The following is a 21464-nucleotide window of genomic DNA, read 5'->3' as shown; positions in this document are numbered from 1 at the left end:
TGGGATTACAGGCATGAGCCACTGCACCCAGCCTATTCTTAATTTTTTACAAATACTTTGAGCTGAGCGCCATTGCCCACACCTGTAATCCCAGCACTTTGGGAGGCTGAGGCAGGTGGATCACGAGGTCAAGAGATCAAGACCATCCTGGCCAACATGGTGAAATCACGTCTCTACTAGAAATACAAAAAGTAGCTGGGTGTGGTGGTGCGTGCCTGCTCTCCAAGATACTTGGGAGACTGAGGCAGGAGAGTCACTTGAACCCAGGAGGTGGAGTAAACAGTGAGCTAAGATCGTGCCACTGCACTCCAGTCTGGCAACAGAGTGAGACTCCGTCCCCTGCCAAAAAAAAAAAAAAAAGACCCATAAAACTTTGAACACAAAACTAGTATGTAAATAAACTAGTATTGAAGTAAAAGCAGTAGTCAGATTTATTGTACTTATAATTTTTCATTTCATAAAATTTTAATTTGGGATTTATTCCAGGCAATACAGAATTTTTAATTTTTCTAAAGAGATTTTGTCACTTCATCCTTTATCCTTCCAGTAGAAATAGTACATAGGGACCAAATACCCAGGCTGAATAATTAATTGCCTTTCCTTCTTTTCTTTGAGATGAAGTATCGCTCTGTCACCCAGGCTGGAACGCAGTGGTGTGATCTCAGCTCACTGCAACCTCCGCCTCCAAGGTTCAAGTGATCCTCCAGCCTCAGCCTCCTCAGTAGCCAGGAGTAAAGGCGCCTGCCACCACGCCCGGTTAATTTTTGTATTTTTAGTAGAGATGAGGTTTCACCATTTTGACCAGGCTGGTCAAGAACCCTCAACCTCAGGTGATTCACCCACCTCAGCCTCCCAATGTGCTGGGATTACAGGCATGAGACAGGGCTCCCAGCCTATTTGCCTTTCTTATAAAGTTACATAATGACTTCATTGTAACTTGTCTACCCTACGTGCTTTTAGAAAGTAAATGGAATTTCACAACATTAGGTGCTCACTGTGTGTCTGGTACTGAACAAAGTCTTGGTCCTGAGGAGTGGAAGAAAAGGAAGTTATTTCTGTGTATTGTTGAAGACTTTCTTTTCTAATGGAGATATAATTAACATGCCATAAAATTCACCAATTTTTTTTTTTAATTGTGGTAAAATACACAGAACATTAAAGTTGCCATCTTAACCTTTTTTTTCTCACACTGTTGCCCAGGATGGAGTGCGATGGAACGATCTCAGCTCACTGCAACCTCCCTGCCTCCTGGTTTCAAGCGATTCTCCTGCCTCAGCCTCCAAGTAGCTGGGATGACAGGCACATGCCACTACGCCCAGCTAATTTGTGTATTTCTAGTAGAGATGAGGTTTCACCATGTTGGCCAGGCTGGTCTCGAACTCCTGACTTCAGGTGATCCTCCTGCCTCAGCCTCCCAAAGTGCTGGGATTACAGGTATGAGCCACCGTGCCTGGCTGAGGACTTTCTTAAAGTGGTTCCTCTTTGCTGGACTGTTGATGTGAAATCCTTCCCCTCCAGTGAGTTCCTGGAGCTGTAGCTCTGGGCTGAACACGCTGTAATGTCTTGCTGGTTTTGCCCTTGTCTTCCAGACCATGACCTGGTCATTTGGATGGAACAGTTCTCTTCCTGTTTACTATATTCGAGAGGAAAAGCAGAGAGTTCTTCTGTATGTTTGCGCTCACACTGCGATCATCTACAACGTGTTCAGGAATAATCAACACCACCTTCAGGTATGCAGGGATTTCCTTCCTACAGGTAGGGGAGTTGTCTTTAACGTGTGTGTGGTATTTTGTTTTGTATCTCAAGGACTGACTTCATTCTATCACTGTCGTATTTTCCCACTCTCCTTGGAACTGAAAGCAATCCTGTCTTTAGAAATAAAGGGTATTGCTTATTGTCTCTCTGTTTCTAATCACAATCAACTTACAAAACAGCAGTTGACATTCATTTTATAGTTAGAATTTAAAACATCTGTATTTTTTACACTTCTGCAAAAATGTGGACAGCGTAGATCATGTCTCCACAGATACAACACAAAGGGCAGCTATTCAGCAGGGTGCCGACCGCACGGACACTTACATACCTCTCTAGTTTCAAAGGGCTTTCATCTTATAACTGTACCGAGAAGTGGTATTCATATACCTATTTTACAGAAGAAGAAACTGAGGCTCAGAGTGATTTAAGCGACTTGCCCAAGACTGTACTAGTAAACGATGTCTCCTGTCTTGAAAGTGTTAAGTAGGTCAGTTGTCCTTTTATCCCTCCCTCCTTTCAGCAGCTTTGCTCATTTTCACCCCTCTCTGAGCCTCCCCGATTTGTCCTTCGTGCCTGCCCTCCTCACAGCACTCCGCTTCGTTCATTCCTGATATTTAGGACTCATTTCATTTTCATCATTTACCTTTCCAAGCGTCCTATTCCTTGGTGTCTGACTTTCTACTTGCTGACCTGGTAAACTGTTCCATATCACCCTTTCAGTTGACGTGTGTTGTTACAGGAGTGTCCTTAGCTGATGCCTAGATCAAAAACACCACAAGGTATTTACCAAGGACCCAGTCAATACTCAGTGTTGTGCCAGGGATTCAAGATGTCTGGGTGCAACTTAAGGAATTCAGTCTCTAGAAGTCCAGAAATACGCAGGCAGAAATCAGCAGGCGGCTCCCCTTGGAGCTTCATTGAATGCATGGCAGTGAGCACAGTGGTGATGGCAGAGAGAGAAGGAAGAGATGGCTGTGGGCAGGCTCAGATAGTCAGGGCGAGCAGGATGCACAGATGTGCTGGGGTGGAAGGAGGCAGGAGTCCAGCCTCACTAGGGCCAGAGGGCTGTATATAGTTTATAGCTGCTATGTTTCAGAGTATAGGTCTGTAGTAATGAACAAAATAGATGTATTCCCTGCTCTCATGGAGCTTACAGTCTAGTGCAGAGACAGACATTAAACAAATGAACACATAAATGATTACAAATTGTAACCAGTGATTAAAAGGATATCTGAAAACGCTCTGAGAGAGACAAATTAGGGTAAGAGAAGATTTAACTTTAGATTGAGTGGGCAGGGATTCAAGAGGTGCTGTTTCTGCTGAGACTTGGAGGATGAGAATGAGCCAGTCAAAGACAGTCTGGGACAGAACATTCCAGAGGGAGCAACAAGTGTTCAGGCCTGTGTGTGGGGCCCGGAAAGAAGGCTGGCATGGCTGATGCACCGTGAAGGTGAGAGAGAAGGGAGGAGGGAAGAGGGGCCATTTCCCAGCAGGGAGTGCTGCCATTTGTGTTTCCAGAAGATTCCTCTCTTGTGTGCACAAAAGGATTATAAGAAGATAAGAGTGGAAGCAGAGGCTGAGCATGGTGGCTCATGCCTGTAATTTCAGCACCGGTTGTGGCCGAGGAGGCTGAGGTGGGTGGATCACTTGAGCCCAGGAGTTTGAGGCCAGCCTGGGCAACATAGCAAGACCCTTGTCTCTACAAAAAATTTAAAAATTAGCTGGGCATGGTGGCATGTGCCTGTAGTCCCAGCTACTTGGTAGGCTGAGGTGGGAGGATTGCTGGAGCCCAGGAGATCAAGGCTGCAGTGAACCAAGATTGTGTTGATGCACTTTAGTCTGGGTGACAGAGTGAGACCCTGTCTCAAACAAACAAAAAGAGTGGAAGTAGAGAGATCAGTGAGGAACTTTTTGCTGCTCAGAGCCCTGAAGTGAGCAGTGTTCTAGAGAGAAGAGGCTGGTAGCGTGACTCAGAGTGGCTGGGGGAGGGGAGGGCCCAGATACTTATCCTCCACTTGGGTTGGGAGTTGCCACGTACCTTGACCTCTAGGAGCCATTGTTCATGTGGGGAGTTATCTTTCAGGTGTTTGGAGGGAGAGAAAGTTTGAAAATCACGCATTAGGAAGTGGAGAAACCCCCAGAAGGCCAGCAGGAACAGAATTTCCAGCCAGATGAGCGTTGAAAGGAGCTCAGATCTCTTTGTGGGGCCCGGCCTTTGCTGATGGTGGCCAAGGCTGGGCCACATCTTGGATGTTTCAAAGCATTTTCTCTCCATTTCCATAGGGCCATGCCAATATTATCTCCTGCCTCTGTGTCAGTGAAGACAGGCGGTGGATCGCCACAGCAGACAAAGGGCCAGACTGCCTGGTGATTATATGGGACTCCTTCACAGGGTAGGCTTTGTGTAGCCACCTCTTTTTTCCCCAAATTTGTGTAGAGTATCTGCCACTGTGTGACAATGACAGAATGAGTAATGCCAATGCCTAGAAATTTGATTTGTTGGCGTTCCACAGTAGACTGGCTTATGCTGACTCACACTAACCTAGCTCACACAAGCTCAAAGCATAACCCAGATGGCAAATCTGTCATTTACAATGAGAAACATTACTTCTACAAGGACAGATTTTCTAGTGGCTGGTCAGGCTGCCTCTTCTGGGCTGTTCTTAATGGTTACTACCAAGTGTTCCTGTCTATCCCTGCTCCCTGTTCCATACATTTCTTGTTGGATATGTTCAATTTCGATCTGTTTGCCTGCCATGGTTTTAGGTATAGTAATGATGGGAGACTTTCCAAAGCTACTGTTTCTCTGCAGTCTCTCTCTAATTCTAACAACCCACCATTGCCTCCTTTCTTTTATAGTACACACAGGGTCTCACTCCATTGCCCGTGCTGGAGTGCGGTGGTACAGTCATAGCTCATTGCAGCCATGAACTCCCAGGATCAAGTGATTCTCCTGCCTTGGCCTCCTGAGTAGCTGGGACCACAGGCACATGCAACCACACCTGGCTAACTTTTTTTTGTAGAGACGAGGTCTTGCTATGTTGCCCCGGCTGGTCTTGAACTCCTGACTTCAAGAGATCCTCCCATCTCGGCCTCTCAAAGCACTGGGATTGTAGGTGTGAGTCACCATGTCTGGCCTCTTCTTAAATATTTTAATTTATTGTATTATATTTTCATAGAGATGGGGTCTTGCTTTGTTTCCCATGCTCGTCTTGAACTCCTGGGCTCAAGCCATCCTCCTGCCTCGGCCTCCCAAAGTGCTGGGATTATAGGCATGAGCCACCACACCTGGCCTCTCTTTCGCTCTTTTTTAAATTAGCAGACTTTTATTTTTAGAACAGTTTTAGATTTACAGAAGAATTGGGAAGATAGTATTGAGGATTCCCATATACCCCACACCCAGATTCCCACATTAGTTACATCTTACATTAGTAGGATCAATTTGCTATAATTCATGAACCAATATTGACACATGATTATTAACAAACATCCAGGATCCCACCCAGGAGACCACATTCGATTTAGCTGTGATGGCTCCTTAGGCTCTGCTTGGCTATGGCAATTTCTTAGACTTCCCTTGTTTTTGATGACTGACAGTTTTTTTTTTTTTTTTTTTTGAGACAAAGTCTTGCTCTGTCGCCCGGGCTGGAGTGCAGTGGCCGGATCTCAGCTCACTGCAAGCTGCGCCTCCCGGGTTCACGCCATTCTCCTGCCTCAGCCTCCCGAGTAGCTGGGACTATAGGCGCCCGCCACCTCGCCCGGCTAGTTTTTTGTATTTTTTTAGTAGAGACGGGGTTTCACCGTATTAGCCAGGATGGTCTCGATCTCCTGACCTCGTGATCCGCCCGTCTCGGCCTCCCAAAGTGCTGGGATTACAGGCTTGAGCCACCGTGCCCGGCCTATGACTGATAGTTTTGAGGAGTACAGGTCAGGGATTTGGTAGGGTCTCCATCTACTGGACTGTTCTGATGGTTTTCTCATGATAAGCCTACTGGCCTTCTGAAACACTCTGGTGTCTAAGAAATGAGTTACAGTGGCCTTCTTAACCTGGGGGTAAAAGGCATGCTCACTTCAATCAAACGTCAGATAAACCAGTCCAGGTGGTGAGGGGAGGTTGACAGCCCACAGACTTTCTACTGGAGCTGGATCTGGAAGGCTGGGGTTCTGTACTCTCCTTGTATCTGCTTCTGTAACTCACTCTCCTCCCTCCCCGGCTGGAGGCAGACTGAATGGAGAGCCTCTCTGGTATCAAGGTTGTCATCCTGTATTGCCTTTCTTCCTAACTCACAAAATTCACCTTTTCTGGTTCCTTTTCTGATAGTGCATCAAACAAGGAATGGTGGAATTTCTGTGGGCTTGAGCAGTCCTGCTCAAAGTGTGGTCTGCAGGCTGAGCTGATCTGTCAGCCGGTCCTGGGCTATGTTGAACAGAAAGTACAGAAAATGAGAGGGGGCCTTTGGGAACTTTTATAGCAATTTGTTCTTGCTATGGTATTTTTATTTTGTGAAAGTATTTGATCTGGGCTGGGTGCAGTGACTCATGCACTTTGGGAGCCTCCCAGTACTTTGGGAGGCTGAGGCAGGAGTATAACTTGAGGCCAGGAGTCTGAGACCAGCCTGGGCAACATAGTGAGACTGTCTCTACAAAAAATTAAAAGTTAGCCACGTGTGGTGGTGCATGCCTGTAGTCCCAGCTACTCGGGAGGCTGAGGCGGGAAGATGGCTTGAGCTTAGGTGTTTGAGGCTACAGTGATTCATGATCATGCCATTACACTCCTGCCAGGGTGACAGAGTAAAACCCTGTCTCAAGAAAAATAATATGCATTGGTCTGCAATGGAATAAAAGTTTTTTAAAAATACCTTTCACCACAGATAGTTTGCAAAGTGCTGGACAAGAAGATGTCTAGGCAGTTGGGGGATCCTGTGGGACTGAGCACGCCACCTTGTGTGACAGCTCTCAAGCAGGAGGCCGTCTTGTCTGCCGAGGACACTGGGAATGGGGCTGGTAGTTTGGGCTGTGGGATATGACATTGTGTAATCGATGAGAATGCAGTAGAGGTCCACCAAGTGAAGGGAAGGAGCTGTAGGGTTTCAGGGAGGGCCTGGTTGGGGACAAAAAGCATGAGCCTGCAGTAGATGGTGGGTGGGGGAACGTGGTGAGGCTTGTCCAGCCATGCTGGGCAGGAGGGGAATAAGAACAGGGAATGTGACTGGTGGTGGCTTGCCTGGGTAGGAGAATTGGAAGGGAAGAAGGGAAGGGGCCCAGGGGACTTCAGAGGGACATGAAAGAGCAGGTGGCAGGAGGCAGGTGTGAGTGTGGGCTCTGGCATCCACCTGGGCCTCCATACCCGCTCGGCCACAGTCTGCTGTGTGACTTGGAGGCCCAGAGAAGAAAGTAACTTTCCCATTTGTGAAAAAAGAATAATGATGTCTACTGTTTTTTACTTTCCTCGGGCTGCTGTAACAAATTACCTCAAACGATATACTCTCTTGAAGTTCTGGAGGCCAGAAGTCTGAAACCAAGGTGTCGGCAGGGTTGGCTGCTTCTGGGGGCTGTGAGGGAGAATCTGTCCCAGGCCTCTCCCCTTGCTTCTGCTGGCTGTGGGTGACCCTTGGTGTCCTTGGCTTGTGGACGCATCCCTCTGATCTCTGCCTCCATCTTCCCGTGGCATTCCTACCATGCATCCATCTGTGTCTTCTTGAGGACCCTGGGCATTGGATTTGGGGCCCACCCTAGTCCAGCACCACCTCATCTTAACTAACTACATCCACAAAGGCCCTGTGTCCAAATAAAGTCATATTCTGAGGTTCTGGGTGGGCCTGAGTTTGGAGGGGCCACTTAGCCCATTAAATCCAGTGCACAGGATGTTGTGAGGATCACTGGAGCGTAGCACCAGGCCATGATAGAGGATCCTAGGTGGGTTTTCTTTCTTAACTCCTGGCCTCAGGCAGAGAGCAGTCAGATTCACTGACAAGACTGTTAGGGCTTAGTTGGGTAGTTGGGTGGGAGGGAAGAGTTCAACAAGTGAGTCCAGATGCACGAGGAGGTTAGGAAGAAGTCCTGTTGAATGTTCTATAGTGGGGGACACAGGAACTGCTCTCCCGCAGGTGACCAGTGACCTCCAGGGGATCGCATTACCCAACCCTGAACCTCATGTGCCTTGAAATCTCTGTGGCATCTAACACTTCATTTCCTGTGGCTTCTCTGATCTCACATCCCTACAACACATGGCCTTCATGTCTGGCTTCTTTCACTTAGCATCATGCTTGAAGGTTCATCTGTGGTATGGCACGTGTCCTTTCTATGACGGAATCACATTACATTGTATGGACAGACCAAACAATGTATGCTCTTTCATCTGGTTTTTTGTTTTGTTTTTATGTTTTTGAGACACGTTCTCTGTCACCCAGGCTGGAGTGCAGTGGTGTGATCATGGCTTACTGCAGCCTTGGCCTCCAGGGCTCAAGTAATCCTCCCACCTCAGCCTCCTGAGTAGTTGGGACCACGGGTACATGCCACTGAGCCTGGCTAATTTTTTTTTTTTTTTCTGGTAGAGACAGGGTCCTCCTATGTTGCCCAAGCTGGTCTCAAACTCCTAGGCACAAGTGAGCCCCTGCCTTGGCCTCCCAACGTGCTGGGATTACAACTGTGAGCCACTGTACCCAGCCTCATCTGTTGTTGTTATTGTTATTATTATTATTATTACTGAGACAGGGTCTCACTCTGTTATCCAGGCTGGGGTGCAGTGGCACAATCTCAGCTCACTGCAACTTCTACCTCCTGGGCTTAGATGATCTTCCCATCTCAGCCTCCCAAGTAGCTGGGACCACAGGTGCACACCACCACACCCAGCTAATTTTTTTGTATTTTTTTAATAGAGATGGGGTTTCACCATGTTACTCAGGCTGGTCTCGAATTCCTGGGCTCAAGTGATCTGCCTGACTCAGCCTCCCAAAGTCCTGGGATTACAGGCATGAGCCACCATGCCCGGCTCATCTGCTTAATTTGTTAAAAAATGATTTTAGTACATTTTAATAGAAAATTGTTAAATTTAATGATGGCCCACGCCTATAATCCCAGTACTTTGGGAGGCCGAGGAGGGTGGATCACTTGAGGTCAGGCATTCGAGACCAGCCTGGCCAACATGGGGAAACCTCGTCTCTACAAAAATACAGAATACAAAATACAAAAAAAAAAATTAGTTGGGCATAATGGTGCCCGTAATCCCACCTACTCGGGAGGCTGAGACAGAATCTCTTGAACCCAGGAGGCGAAGGTTGCAGTGAGCCTGGCTAATTTTTTTTTTTTTGGTAGAGACAGGGTCCTCTACCAAAGCTGGTCTCAAACTCCTAGGCACAAGTGAGCCTGGGCGACAGAGCGAGAATTCATCTCAAAAAAAAAAAAATTAATGAAAACCGATACATTTTCATGGAAAGCACTGGCTGCCATCTCTGATCCTAGTCTTCTTTCTAGAGGTAATCAATTTGATGTGTTTCCTTTCAAAACGTTTGCTTTTGTTTTAAACACATGTATATGGATATCTTCATATAGTTTTTCTCCACAACATGGTTAGTGTGATCTTTTCCCAAACGTAAATCTGATTGTGTTGCCACCCTGATTAAAACCCTTTAGAAACTGCCCATTGTCAGATCAGCTTATGCTACAGGGAACACGCACCCTGCATTAGGGCTATGCAGACACTTCCCCCAGAAAGTGAAATGCCTGCTGCCTGCACACGTAGCCATCTGCAGCTGCTAACACGCTCTCAGCTGCAAGTAATGGCACATCCAACTTAACCACAAGGAAAAGGTATTATCTCATGCAGTAGAAGCCTGAAGTCGGCCGGCAGAAGAGTCGGAGTCCTTCAGGTGTGTCTTGTCTCCGAAGCCTTTGCTGACCAACACCTTCACCACACAGAGCTGCTCCGTTATGATGTTGAGCTGCTGTTTTTTCCTTATTTGTGAAACTGTGTCTCTACTAGACACGAAGCCACTTGAGGGCAGTGATTTTTTTAAAAAATTACACAGTAAAGCATATCTGTGGTTAATAATGCAAATACTATGTTAATATGAATTTTATGATATCCCAAATGATTACTTTGGGACCCAGAAAAGATTATTCAGAGGCTGTTTTGGTTTTAGGATTAGTATTCATTTTATTAGTGATAAATTAAAAACCGTAGTTCTTCCTCCAGTTTTCTGCTCAACTTAAAAATCTTACTCTGTTTATAAATCTAGCATATTTTTGCAATCACCTTTGAGGAGGCTTTGATTAATGTTTGGCCCCACTTACACATTTGGTTATTAACTCCTTTTAAACATTTAAAACTGCATTTCGATATTTAAGATATTCAGTTTCATTAAGTTTTTTAGTAGTCTGATTAACAAACAAATCCTTCATAGTACTTAATTACTGCAAATCTAGTAAATTAGACATAAGTTTCCTTAAGTGTTCTAATATTGCTTATAAACCTATTACGATTTTAATTTAAAATCACAAATCTAAATCAACTACATATTTTAAATTAGCATCACAAATCTAATCTGTTAGCAACTCTGGGGTATGTCAAATTCACTTAAACATTACAAATTCCTAAAAAATGAACAAATTCTCTTATCACAACTATGTTAATAATGCAGGTCTGACTGACTTCATCTTCTCTATATTCAGTTCCAAGTATCTCCAAGGATAAGATACATTTTCTCACTAAGGACTTCACTGTGTTATTTCCAATCACTTTGGGATTGCCTTCCCAGGTGAATTTTTGGGGCTACTTCTCAGTGGGATGAAGTTTCTCAAGTGACAGAGAACCAGAGAAGTCCTCAGCTGGGACACAGACTTGATGCCAGCCAGTTGGGACCCTGGTGTGACATACAGATGTACTGAGGCCTGTTTATCTTCACTGTATCTAGGACTCCATAACCAGAAAAAAAGAACCGTGCGGCCTGCATTCCTGGTTTAAGTCTTGCTACCACCCTCTCTTCATTCCAGTGGGAATCAGTGGACCTCCCCCAACCCAAATGTTACAACTTCCATCTTCGCTTCCACTGCTTCTGTGCTTTGGTTGTCTTAGATACTTACATGTCATCTAATTCTGGGTATTTCAAGGCTATGTCGGAATCATACAGTTCTAAGGTCTTGTCAGTAACACAGTATGGAAGTGTAAGAGCAAAAAATAAAAGTTCCTCCTCACCCAAACCCCATCTCCAGAGGAACCATTGCTTACAGTTTGCAGTCTATTCCTCCAGAGTTTTTTCAATATACACGCACACACACACATCACGATTAGGATGATGCAATTGTTTTGCAATTTGCTTTTTTCACAAATTTTGGTCACTTTCCCAGTCTACCACATTCTTTTTGAAGGCAGCAAAGTTTTTATTTTTATTTATATTTTTTATTTTTATTTTATTTTACTTTTTTTTGAGACAGAGTTTCGCTTTTGTTGCCCAGGCTGGAGTGCAGTGGTGTAATCTCAGCTCACTGCAACCTCCACCTCCCAGGTTCAAGTGATTCTCTTACCTCAGCTTCCCGAGTAGCTGGGATTACAGACTCCTGCCACCACACCAGGCTAATTTTTGTATTTTTAGTAGACATGGGGTTTCACCGTGTTGGCCAGGCTGGTCTCAAACTCCTCACCTCAGGTGATCCACCTGCCTTGGCCTCCCAAAGTGCTGGGATTACAGGCTTGAGCCACCGCGCCCGGCCTATTATATCCTTTTTAATTTTTATTTATTTATTTATTTTTGAGGCAAGGTCTTGCTCTGTCACCCAGGCTGGAGTGCAGTGGCATGATCTTGGCTCACTGCAGCCTGCACCTCCTGGACTCAAGTGATCCTCTTACCTCAGCCTCCCATGTAGTTGGGCCCACGGGCGCATGCCACCACGCCCAGCTAATTTTTCTATTTTTGGTAGAGACAGGGTTGTGCCATGTTGCCCAGGCTGATCTCGAACTCCTTAGCTCAAGCGATCCACCCTCCTCAGCCTCTCAAAGTGCTGGGATTGCCAGTGTGCAACACTGTGCCCAACCTAGTTTCTTATCATGTGGTTATACTATTAATATCTTTTTAAACAATTCATGTGTGGTATATTAAGGGACATTTGTGTTGTTTGATTTTTGCTATTAGAGTAGTACCATGATGACTATGAATTTTCATTGACCTTTGTTTACTCTTTCCATGGTTTCCCTAGGAAAAAGTCGTAAGAGTGGAGTGACTGGGCGGTAGGGTGTATGCATTGAAGGTTTTGATAGATCCAGCCAAACTGCTTCTAGAAAGGTGCCGCTCCTTTGCACTCCCACCTACGTAGGAGAGTGCCCGATTCCCTGTGAGCTGGGACGTTGTCCTAGTCATCTTTTCATACTTACATCCTTCCTGCCAGGCACAACCTGGCACAGAATCAGTGCCTGGTACCTAGTGAATGAGAAATTAGAGCTTGTGAAGAGGGCAAACAGCAGGCCCATTGCCTTGAGTTAGGCTTGTTAGGCTTGACTACTGTTGTTGTTGAGGTTAAATTCACATGACATAAAACTGACCATTTTAAAGCTTGCAGTTTGGTAACATTTAATATATTTACACTGTTATGCAACCATTATCTCTATCTAGTTCCAAAACGTTTTCACCACCCCAGAAGGACACCCTGCACCCATTATCTGTCTCCATGGGTTTGCCTATTCTGGCCATTTCATATGAGTGGACTCGTACACTCTGCACCTTTTGAACCTGGCTTCTTTGACTTAGCATCGTTTCCGAGGCTCATCCATGTCGTATCATAGCATGTGTCAGTGCTTCATTCCCTTCTATGGCTCAAAAAGATTCCACTGTATGGATAGATTACATTTTGTTCTGTTTTGGAGAGGTTTGGGCTGAGCTCAGACCTGCCCTAGGCCTCTCTGGGAAGCCAGGGAGACCTCAGCAAGTGTCATCCCCCTTGTCCTGTTTTGCAGTATTCCTGTGCACACGATATTTGACAGCTGCCCCGAAGGGAACGGCATCAGGGCCATGGCCATGACCCATGACGCCAAGTATCTGGCAACCATCTCAGATGCTGAAGTCCAGGTAAAGGCCCTGGCCCTCTGGGTCAGCTTCAGCGAGCTGGCTGACCTGTCCAGCGTGTCCCCGTGGGCAGCTCTGTTCAGGCTGCATGATGTTTGTGATGTTCTCAAAAGACCAGACTCCACAGCACAGAGTCCGGGCCTCTGTCCTTAGTTACTTGAAGTTTTGGGGTCACCACAAGAGGTGTAAGTGACTTTAGCAGACTTCAAAGAATTTCTAATGCCCCTCTCTCTGCTGTCACCTACAGAAGGTGTGCATCTGGAAGTGGACTTTGGCAGTGGGAACACCAGCATGCACTCTCGAACTCCCCAAAGAGTACGGTGTTCAGGTGAGTCCAACTGGAGCCTGTAAACATCAGCTAAAGTTATATGGGTGCCAGGCCAGCCTGGGCGTGGTGACTCACACCTGTAATCCCAGAACTTTGGGAGGCTGAGGTGGGTTATCACTTGAGGTCAGGAGTTCAAGGCCAGCCTGGCCAACATGGTGAAGCCCGTCTCTACTAAAAATACAAAAATTCCCTGGGCGTGGTGGCACATGCCTATAGTCCCAGCTACTTGGAAGGCTGAGGCATAAGAATTGTTTGAACCTGGGAGGCAGAGGTTGCAGTGAGCCAAGATTGTGCCACTGCACTCCAGCCTGGGTGACAAAGTAAGACTCCATCTCAAAGAAACAAAAACAAAGTTCTACTGATGCCGGGCCAAAGCCTACTTTTTGTTTCAGGGGAGCTGTGTTATGCTGCAGTAGAGTGGTTTTTTTTTTTTTTTTTGAGACAAAGTTTTGCTCTTGGTGCCCAGGCTGGAGTCTGGAGAGCAGTGGCACAATCTCGGCTCAACACAACCTCTGCCTCACTGGTTCAAGTGATTCTCCTGCCTCAGCCTCCCGAGTAGCTGGGATTACAGGCGTGCGCCACCACGCCTGGCTGATTTTGTATTTTTTTAGTAGAGATGGGTTTTCTCCATGTTAGTCAGGCTGGTCTCGAACTCTCAACCTCAGGTGATCCGCCCACCTCGGCCTCCCAAAGTGTTGGGATTACAGGCGTGAGCCACTGCGCCCGGCCTCAGTAGAGCTTTTAAAACCCTTTCATTCCCTGATTTATTTTACTTGACTATAATAGCTAATATTTTTCAAGCACTTATGTTCCAGAGTCTGCTAAATTATTTACTTACATTATCTCACATAATCCATGCAAACATGCTAGCAAAATAGATATTAATATCTGTGGAATACTACCATTAATTATTAAATACTTTGTCTAAAATCACCCACCCGGCAGTCTTTCTTATTCTATAAGTGTGCTTTTAACTGCTTCGAACCTTGTAAAACTAACTCTGAGGAGTATAGGGAAGTTATTATTATTGCTCCCAACTTACATGAGGTGACTTGCCACGGACACCCAGCAAGTTTCCATCAGGTCTCCTTACTTCCTGGGTCGCTGCTCCCTGCTGTTGTGACTTGTCTCATTCATCCTTGCATGCTTGATTTGTCATACATTTATCGAGTACCTGTTCTGTGCCAGGCACTGTGATAAGTACATGCCTGTCTTGCAGGATCTAAATCCCAGAGGGTTTGGGTGACTAGACTCCCAGAGGGTTTGGGTGACTAGACTCAGCCAGGGAAATATGGTTATGCAGCCATATGTCCATCTTCTTTCCTTTCCCCCCAACATTCCTCTTGCCCCTAAAAAAATATTTCTTACTCCTTAAGGTTGTGCTAACACAGCAGCCACCAACCATATGTGGCTATTTAGGATGGGTTTTTCTATTGCTGCAAAAAACACCATTGGGGTTTTGATAGCGATTTTGCATTGAATCTGTAGATCACTTTGGGTGGTGTCATCGTTTTCACAGCATCGTCTTCTAATCCATGAGCATGGGATGCCTTGCCATTTATTTATGTCTTCTTTAATTTCTTTCAGGAATGTTTTGTAATTTCCAGAGCTCAAGTCTTCACCTCCTGGTTAAATTTATTCCTAAGGATTTTGTGTTTTTTTGATGCTATTTTAAATGGATTTGTTTTCTTTTTTGAGACGGAGTCTCGCTCTGTCGCCCGGGCTGGAGTGCAGTGACCGGATCTCAGCTCACTGCAAGCTCCGCCTCCCGGGTTTACGCTATTCTCCTGCTTCAGCCTCCCGAGCAGCTGGGACTACAGGTGCCCACCACCTCGCCTGGCTAGTTTTTTGTATTTTATAGTAGAGACGGGGTTTCACCATGTTAGCCAGGATGGTCTCGATCTCCTGACCTCGTGATCCGCCTGTCTCGGCCTCCCAAAGTGCTGGGATTACAGGCTTGAGCCACCGCGCCCGGCCTAAATTTAAAATTTTAAAACTCAAAAAAATCTTTTTTGAGACAGAGTCTCCCTGTTGTCCAGGCTGGAGTATAGTGGCGCAATTCCAGCTCACTGCAGCCTCTGCCTCCTGAGCTCAAGCAGTCCTCCTCCCTCAGCCTCCTGAGTAGCTGGAACTACAGGTGCACACTATCATGCCCAGCTAATTTTTAAATTTTTTACAGAGACAGAGTTTTGCCATGTTGACCAGTGTGGTCTCCAACTCCTATGCTCAAGCCATCCACCTACCTCAGCCTCCCAAAGTGTTGGGATTATAGGCGTGAGCCACCACACCCGGCCCTCTTCTTGCTATGCTTTCTTCTTGGGTATTGTCATCTATTCCCAAGGCTATTTACTTCCAAGACATATCCTGAAATCTTCCCTCTCCTCTCCACCTCTGTTGCCACCATCCTAGTCCAGGCCACAGTCACCTCTACCTGCACCATCTGGCCCACTGGTCTCTCTGCTTTCACTCTCTCTTCACTCTCTAACAATCTTCCCACAGCAGTCAGACTGTTTTTTGTTTTGTTTTATTTTCTTTATTTTCTTATTTTTTTTTTTGAGATGGAATCTCACTCTGTCACCCAGGCTGGAGTGCAGTGGCACAATCTCGGTTCCTACAACCTCCGCCTCCTGGGTTCAAGCGATTCTCCTGCCTCAGCCTCTCGGGTAGCTGGGACTACAGGCACGTGCCACCATGCCCAGCTAATTTTTTGTATTTTTAGTAGAGATGGGGTTTCACCATGTTAGCCATGATGGTCTTGATCTCTTGACCTTGTGATCCGCCTGCCTTGGCCTCCCAAAGTGCTGGGATTATAGGCGTGAGCCACCGTGCCCAGCCAGAGAGTTATTTTTAAATAATTAAAATATTACATCACTCCTGTACTTAAAATCCTTCAGTAACTTCTCGTTGTCCTCAGATTAACATTAAAATTCCATGACATGTGGCCTTCAAGGTGTGATCTGATTCCTCCATCCATCTCCTAATGTCTACCATCCTGATTATTGTTCATCAGTTTGCTTTTTCTAGAATTTCATGTATAATAAATAGACTCCATTTACAGAGAGCTTTGGTTTCTTTCACTCAGTTTTGTTGTTGCATGTATCAGTAGTGTATTCCTTTTTATTGTTGAATAGTAGCGCATTGAATAGGTATGTAACCTTGTTAATTCACTGTTAATGGACATTGGGTTGTTTCCTGGTTGTAGCTATTAAAAATAAAGCTGTTGTGAATGTTCATGGACAAGTCTTTATTTTTGAAGGAGATTTTCCTTTGGTATAGAATTCTAGAGTGGTAGTATTTTCTTTTAGCACTTCATATCTTCAAGGATGTGATTCTGTTGTCTTCTGGTTTCTACCGTTTCTGTTGAAAAGTCAGCTGTCAATCCCCGTTTTGAATGTTGTGTGTCTCTCTCTTTGGCCCCCAGCTATTTTTACAGATTTTTCCCTTGGTTTTCAGCAGGATTTCTTTGTTCTTGTTGTTATGTTCTGTTTTTGGGACAGGGTCTCACTCCATCACCTAGGCTGAAGTGCAGTGGCACAGTCACCACTCATTGCAGCCTAGACCTCTTAGGCTCAAGTGATTCTCCCACCTCAGCCTCCCAGGTTTCACCACTACACCTGGCTAATTTTTTTTCTTTTTTTGTAGAGATGGGGTCTCGCTGTGTTGCCCAGGCTGGTCCCAAACTCCTGGGCTCAAGCGACCTTCCCACCTCAGTCTCCCAAGGTGCGGGGATTATAGGCATGAGCCACTGCTGCACCAACCCCAGCAGCTTTTCAGTGATGTGTCTGTGTGGATGTGGGTATGTTGTTGATTTTTGTAAAGTTTATCCTTTAGGATTTCTTGAACCTGGGATGTTATATCTCTTCTCAGTTTTGGAAAATTCTCAACCATTACCTCTTTACACATTTCTTCTGCCACATTCTTTCTTTATTCTCCTTCTGGGGCTCCAATTACATATATGTTAGACCTTTTCTGGTCTTGTCCCACTGGTCTTTTATTTTCTTTTCTGTATTTTCTATCCTTTCATCTGTTTCTGCTTTAGTCTGGGTGTTTTCTGCTATAATTTGTCTTCCTTTCCTGCTGACTCGTTCTTTCTTTGGCTATATCTAAATTTTTGTTAAACTGTCTATTGAGCATTTTAAATCATTTTTTCAGGTCTAGAGCTTCCATTTGATTCCTTTTTTAAGTAGAGCTATCTGCTGAGATTCCCCATCTTGTCCTCTACTTTCCTGCATGTTAATCCAGTGATTGTCATGTCTGTGTCTAACAACCCCAATACTCGGATCTCCTGTGGCTTCTTTCTGCCGATTGCTTTTTCCCCTTGGTTTTCAGTCATTTGGATGGGTCTTTTTTCTTTTCTTTTCTTTTTTGAGATGGGGTCTTGCTCTGTTGCCCAGGCTGGTCCTGAACTCCTGGCCTCAAGCGATCCTCCTGCCTCAGCCTTGCAAAGTGCTGGGATTCCAGGCATATACCACAGTGCCTGACCTGGAGGTATCTCTTTAATATGCCTTGCTGTTTTTTACTGAATGCCTGATGTTGTGTTTTTTAAAGTGTAGAAATAAATTTGAGGCTCGAGATGACTTCCTCCAAAGAAGACTGACTTTTGCTTCTTAAAGGCACTTAGCAGAGTGGTTCAGCTTAATCAGAGCTTCAGGTGGTTTGAGGCTGATTTTCAGGCTTTGTGAAATCTGCTTCATGCACTTGCTTTTGCCAATTCCTTACCCTGCCCGGGCTTTTGTGCTGTTCTGATATGAATTCTCAAACACTGGCATTGGTAGTTTACACTCCTGTGGTATGTAACATTCATAAAATGTTTGGAAAATGATAGGTAAGGAATAGGCGTGGAGACGGGGTGGAAATGGTAGAAATGGAACTTAAAAAGCTTTTCTCCAGCCTGTGCCTCAGTGCTGTCTCCTGTAGCCCTTCACCCCAGGCTGTAGCCACCCACCTCCCATGCACATTTCAAACACATACCCCGTGGCTCCCCAGGAAGAGCTTGCTTTGTTGTTCTTGCTGTGACTGTTTCGTTTGAGTGTTTAAAGTTTCCCTCACTTCCATAGTTTCTGCAGGGTTGATTTTTGGAAAGGGAGCCAGCAGCCCATGCTATTCACCATCTTGGCAGGAATTAGAATCCCCTTCCAATATCTTGCATTCATTCCAAGATACTGTGTGGCCCTGTCAAATTTAGAAATGTATATGCAGCAGTCTTTAAAAGGATACAGAATAAAGGTTATTGGTGAATACCGGTTTACTTTTGCTTGTTCCAATTTATTTTATTATTATTATTGTTATTATTTTAAATTGATCACTGTCAGAAAAGCTTGTTACAGCCAGGTGCAGTGGCCCACACCTGTAATCCCAGCACTTTGGGAGGCTTAGGTGGGTGGATCGCTTGAGGTAGGGTTCGAGACCGACCTGGGCAACATGGTGAAACCCCGTCTCTACTAAAAATATAAAAATTAGCTGGGCATGGTGGCACATGCCTGTAGTCTCAACTACTCGGGAGGCTGAGGCAGGAGAATTACTTGAACCCAGGAGGCAGAGTCTGCAGTGAGCTGAGATGGCGCCACTACACTCCAATCTAGGTGACAGAGCAAGATTCTGGCTCAAAAAAAAAAAAAAAAGAAAAGCTTGTTCCAATTTATGTATGATGAAATTTAATAGATCAGACTGGAAGGGGAACACATTTGACACTATTTATTTTAATCACCAGTATTTAAATGATATTCCTATTTTTTACCAAATGCTGTATCTTTTCTGTTTTATATTCCTAGTGTGTGTGTGTGTGTGTGTGTGTGTGTGTGTGTGTTTTGAGATGGAGTTTCGCTCTTGTTGCTCAGGCTAGAGTGCAACGGCGCGACCTCTGCTCACCACAACCTCCACCTCGTGGGTTCAAGCAATTCTCCTGCCTCAGCCTCCCGAGTAGCTGGGATTACAGGCATGAGCCACCATGCCTGGCTAGTTTTGTATTTTCAGTAGAGATGGGGTTTCTCTATGTTGGTCAGGCTGGTCCCAAACTCCCGACCTCAGGTGTTCTGCCCGCCTTGACCTCCCAAACTGTTGGGATTACAGGAGTGAGCCACCGCTCCCGGCCCCTACTCATTTGTTTTAATTAAAATTATTATTTAATTTTAACATTCAGCTTAACCAGAAACAGAAAATTTATCATTAATGTATTTTCATACTTTATATTTCAGAACTACCTTATTTTTAACCCAACAAATAATAAAGAATTGGTGAGCAATAGTAAAACACAGGCAATATATTATGCATGGGTAAGTAGAAATATTTTGATTTGTCTTAAATGTGGGTAGAAGTATGTGTTCATTCTTTGAGTACAAATGTTTCAGTAATGTAACAATATAGTATCTCTACTTAGGAAGCAATGAATATATATTAAAATGTTTTTATTTAATTATAGTGTTTAGTCCCATTTGAAATTAGCATATTAAATCAGAAGCAAATAATTCAATTTTATTTATTAAATTTTGTTAAAGCAATAAGGCAAATGTTTATTTGAATTTATTTAACAAGACTAAAATACAAGTTTTGTGGGTTTTTGGAGACAAGGTCTCACTATGTTGCCCAGGCTGCCTCAGACTCCTAGGCTCAAGTGATCTTCCCATTTTATCTTCTCAAATAACTGGGATTAGAGGGGTGAGCCGGCCATACCTGGCTCTAAAATACAGATTTTTTTGAGACCTTGGTCTTTTTTCCCTTTTAGAAAGGAATTAGCAAACAGATTAGTGATACATATACTGACACAGGGCGAAATCATAAGAATAAAAAACATTGAGGCTGAGTACAATGGCTTGTGACTGTATTTCCAGCACCATGGGAGGCCAAGGCAGGAGGATCACTTGAGGCCAGGAGTTTAAGATTAGCCTGGGCAACATAACAAGACCTCATCCCTACAAAAAATTATTTTAAAAAAATTAACAGCACATGGTGATGCATGCCTGTAGTCCCAGCTGCTCAAGAGGCTGAGGCTGAAGGATCGCTTGAGCCCTGGAGTTTGAGGCTGCAGTGAGCTGTCATGGTGATGGTGCCACTGCACTCCAGTCTGGGCAACAGAGTGAGACTCTGTCTCAACAAAACAAAACACAACAAAACAAAAAACGTTCCAAGTTAAACATGGAATAGCTATGTAACTCAGCATTTCCAAGGTAAGATGTAAAAGAATTGAAAAGAAGCATTCGAACAAATACTTCTACACAAATGTTCACAGCAGCAGCAGCACTATATGGTTATTTGTAATAACCAAAAGGTAGAAACAAGCCAAATGTTCATCTACTGATGATTAGGTAAACAAAATGTGGCCTGTCCATACAATGGAATGTTATTGTATGAAGTACTGATACATGCTGTGACATGGATCAGCCTTGAAGGCATGATGCTAAATGAAAGACCCCAGACATGAAAGTCACATGTTGTATGATGCCATTTCTATGGAATGTCCAGCATAGGCAAGTCCACAGATACAGAGGAAACTGGTGGTTTTCAAGTCCTGGGGAGTGACGGAGTGGCTGCTTAATGGGTAGGAGATTTCCTTTTGGGGTTAGGAAAATGTCTTGGATCTAGATGGTTGCTCAGCATTGTGAATGTCTGAAACACTACTGAATTGTACACTTTATGATTAATTGTACACATTATGATTAATTTGATGTTAAGTGACACTTTAACGTGGTTATGATTAATTTTATGTTAAGTGAATTTTACCTCAATAAAAAATTGTAAAGCAAAACCAAAACACATTGAACACTGATTGTCAGTGATAGTCATTATTTAAGGTATTTATTATATCTTCATTTTATTTTATTTTTGAGATGGGGTCTCACTCTGTCACCCAGGCTGCAGTGCAGTGGTGCGATCTCAGCTCACTGCAACCCCGGCCTCTCAGGTTCAAGCAATTCTCCTGTCTCAGCCTCCCGAGTAGCTGAGATTACAGGAACCTGCCACCACGCCTGGCTAATTTTTGTATTTTTAGTAGAGATGGGGTTTCTCCGTGTTGGCCAGGCTGGTCTCCAACTCCTGACCTCAAGTGATCCGCCCACCTTGGCCTCCCAAAGTCCTAGGATTATAGGCGTGAGCCACCATGCCCAGCCAATTGTGACTTTACTTAGTTCTTACTACAAATTTGAATTATCTGTTAATAAGGCTTTAAAACTTTAATAAATACCTTAAGGTCGGCTGCGGTGGCTCATGCCTGTAATCTCAACACTTTGGGAGGTTGAGGAGGGCGGATCACCTGAGGTCAGGAGTTCGAGACCAGCCTGGCCAACATGGCAAAACCCCATCTCTACTAAAAAAAAAGAAAAAAAATTATCTGG

The 21464-nt window shown here is 44.7% G+C and overlaps 1 protein-coding gene across 1 annotated transcript in view; it reads left to right on the top strand.

The window, feature by feature from the left end:
* WDR66 (WD repeat domain 66) overlaps nucleotides 1–21464 on the top strand; it is an 80885-nt gene that overhangs the window by 10993 nt on the left and 48428 nt on the right. The window contains exons 3-7 of the mRNA XM_011948591.1: nucleotides 1590–1730; nucleotides 4039–4148; nucleotides 12701–12812; nucleotides 13057–13137; nucleotides 19332–19409. Of these exons, the coding sequence (XP_011803981.1) occupies nucleotides 1590–1730; nucleotides 4039–4148; nucleotides 12701–12812; nucleotides 13057–13137; nucleotides 19332–19409 (522 nt within the window). The remainder of the gene's footprint in view (nucleotides 1–1589; nucleotides 1731–4038; nucleotides 4149–12700; nucleotides 12813–13056; nucleotides 13138–19331; nucleotides 19410–21464) is intronic.

Source organism: Colobus angolensis, unplaced genomic scaffold (assembly GCF_000951035.1).
Source record: "Colobus angolensis palliatus isolate OR3802 unplaced genomic scaffold, Cang.pa_1.0 Scaffold28, whole genome shotgun sequence".
Classification (NCBI taxonomy): domain Eukaryota; kingdom Metazoa; phylum Chordata; class Mammalia; order Primates; family Cercopithecidae; genus Colobus; species Colobus angolensis.
The sequence above is the reverse complement of the archived record's forward strand: the minus strand, read 5'-3'. Positions and strand labels throughout refer to the sequence as shown.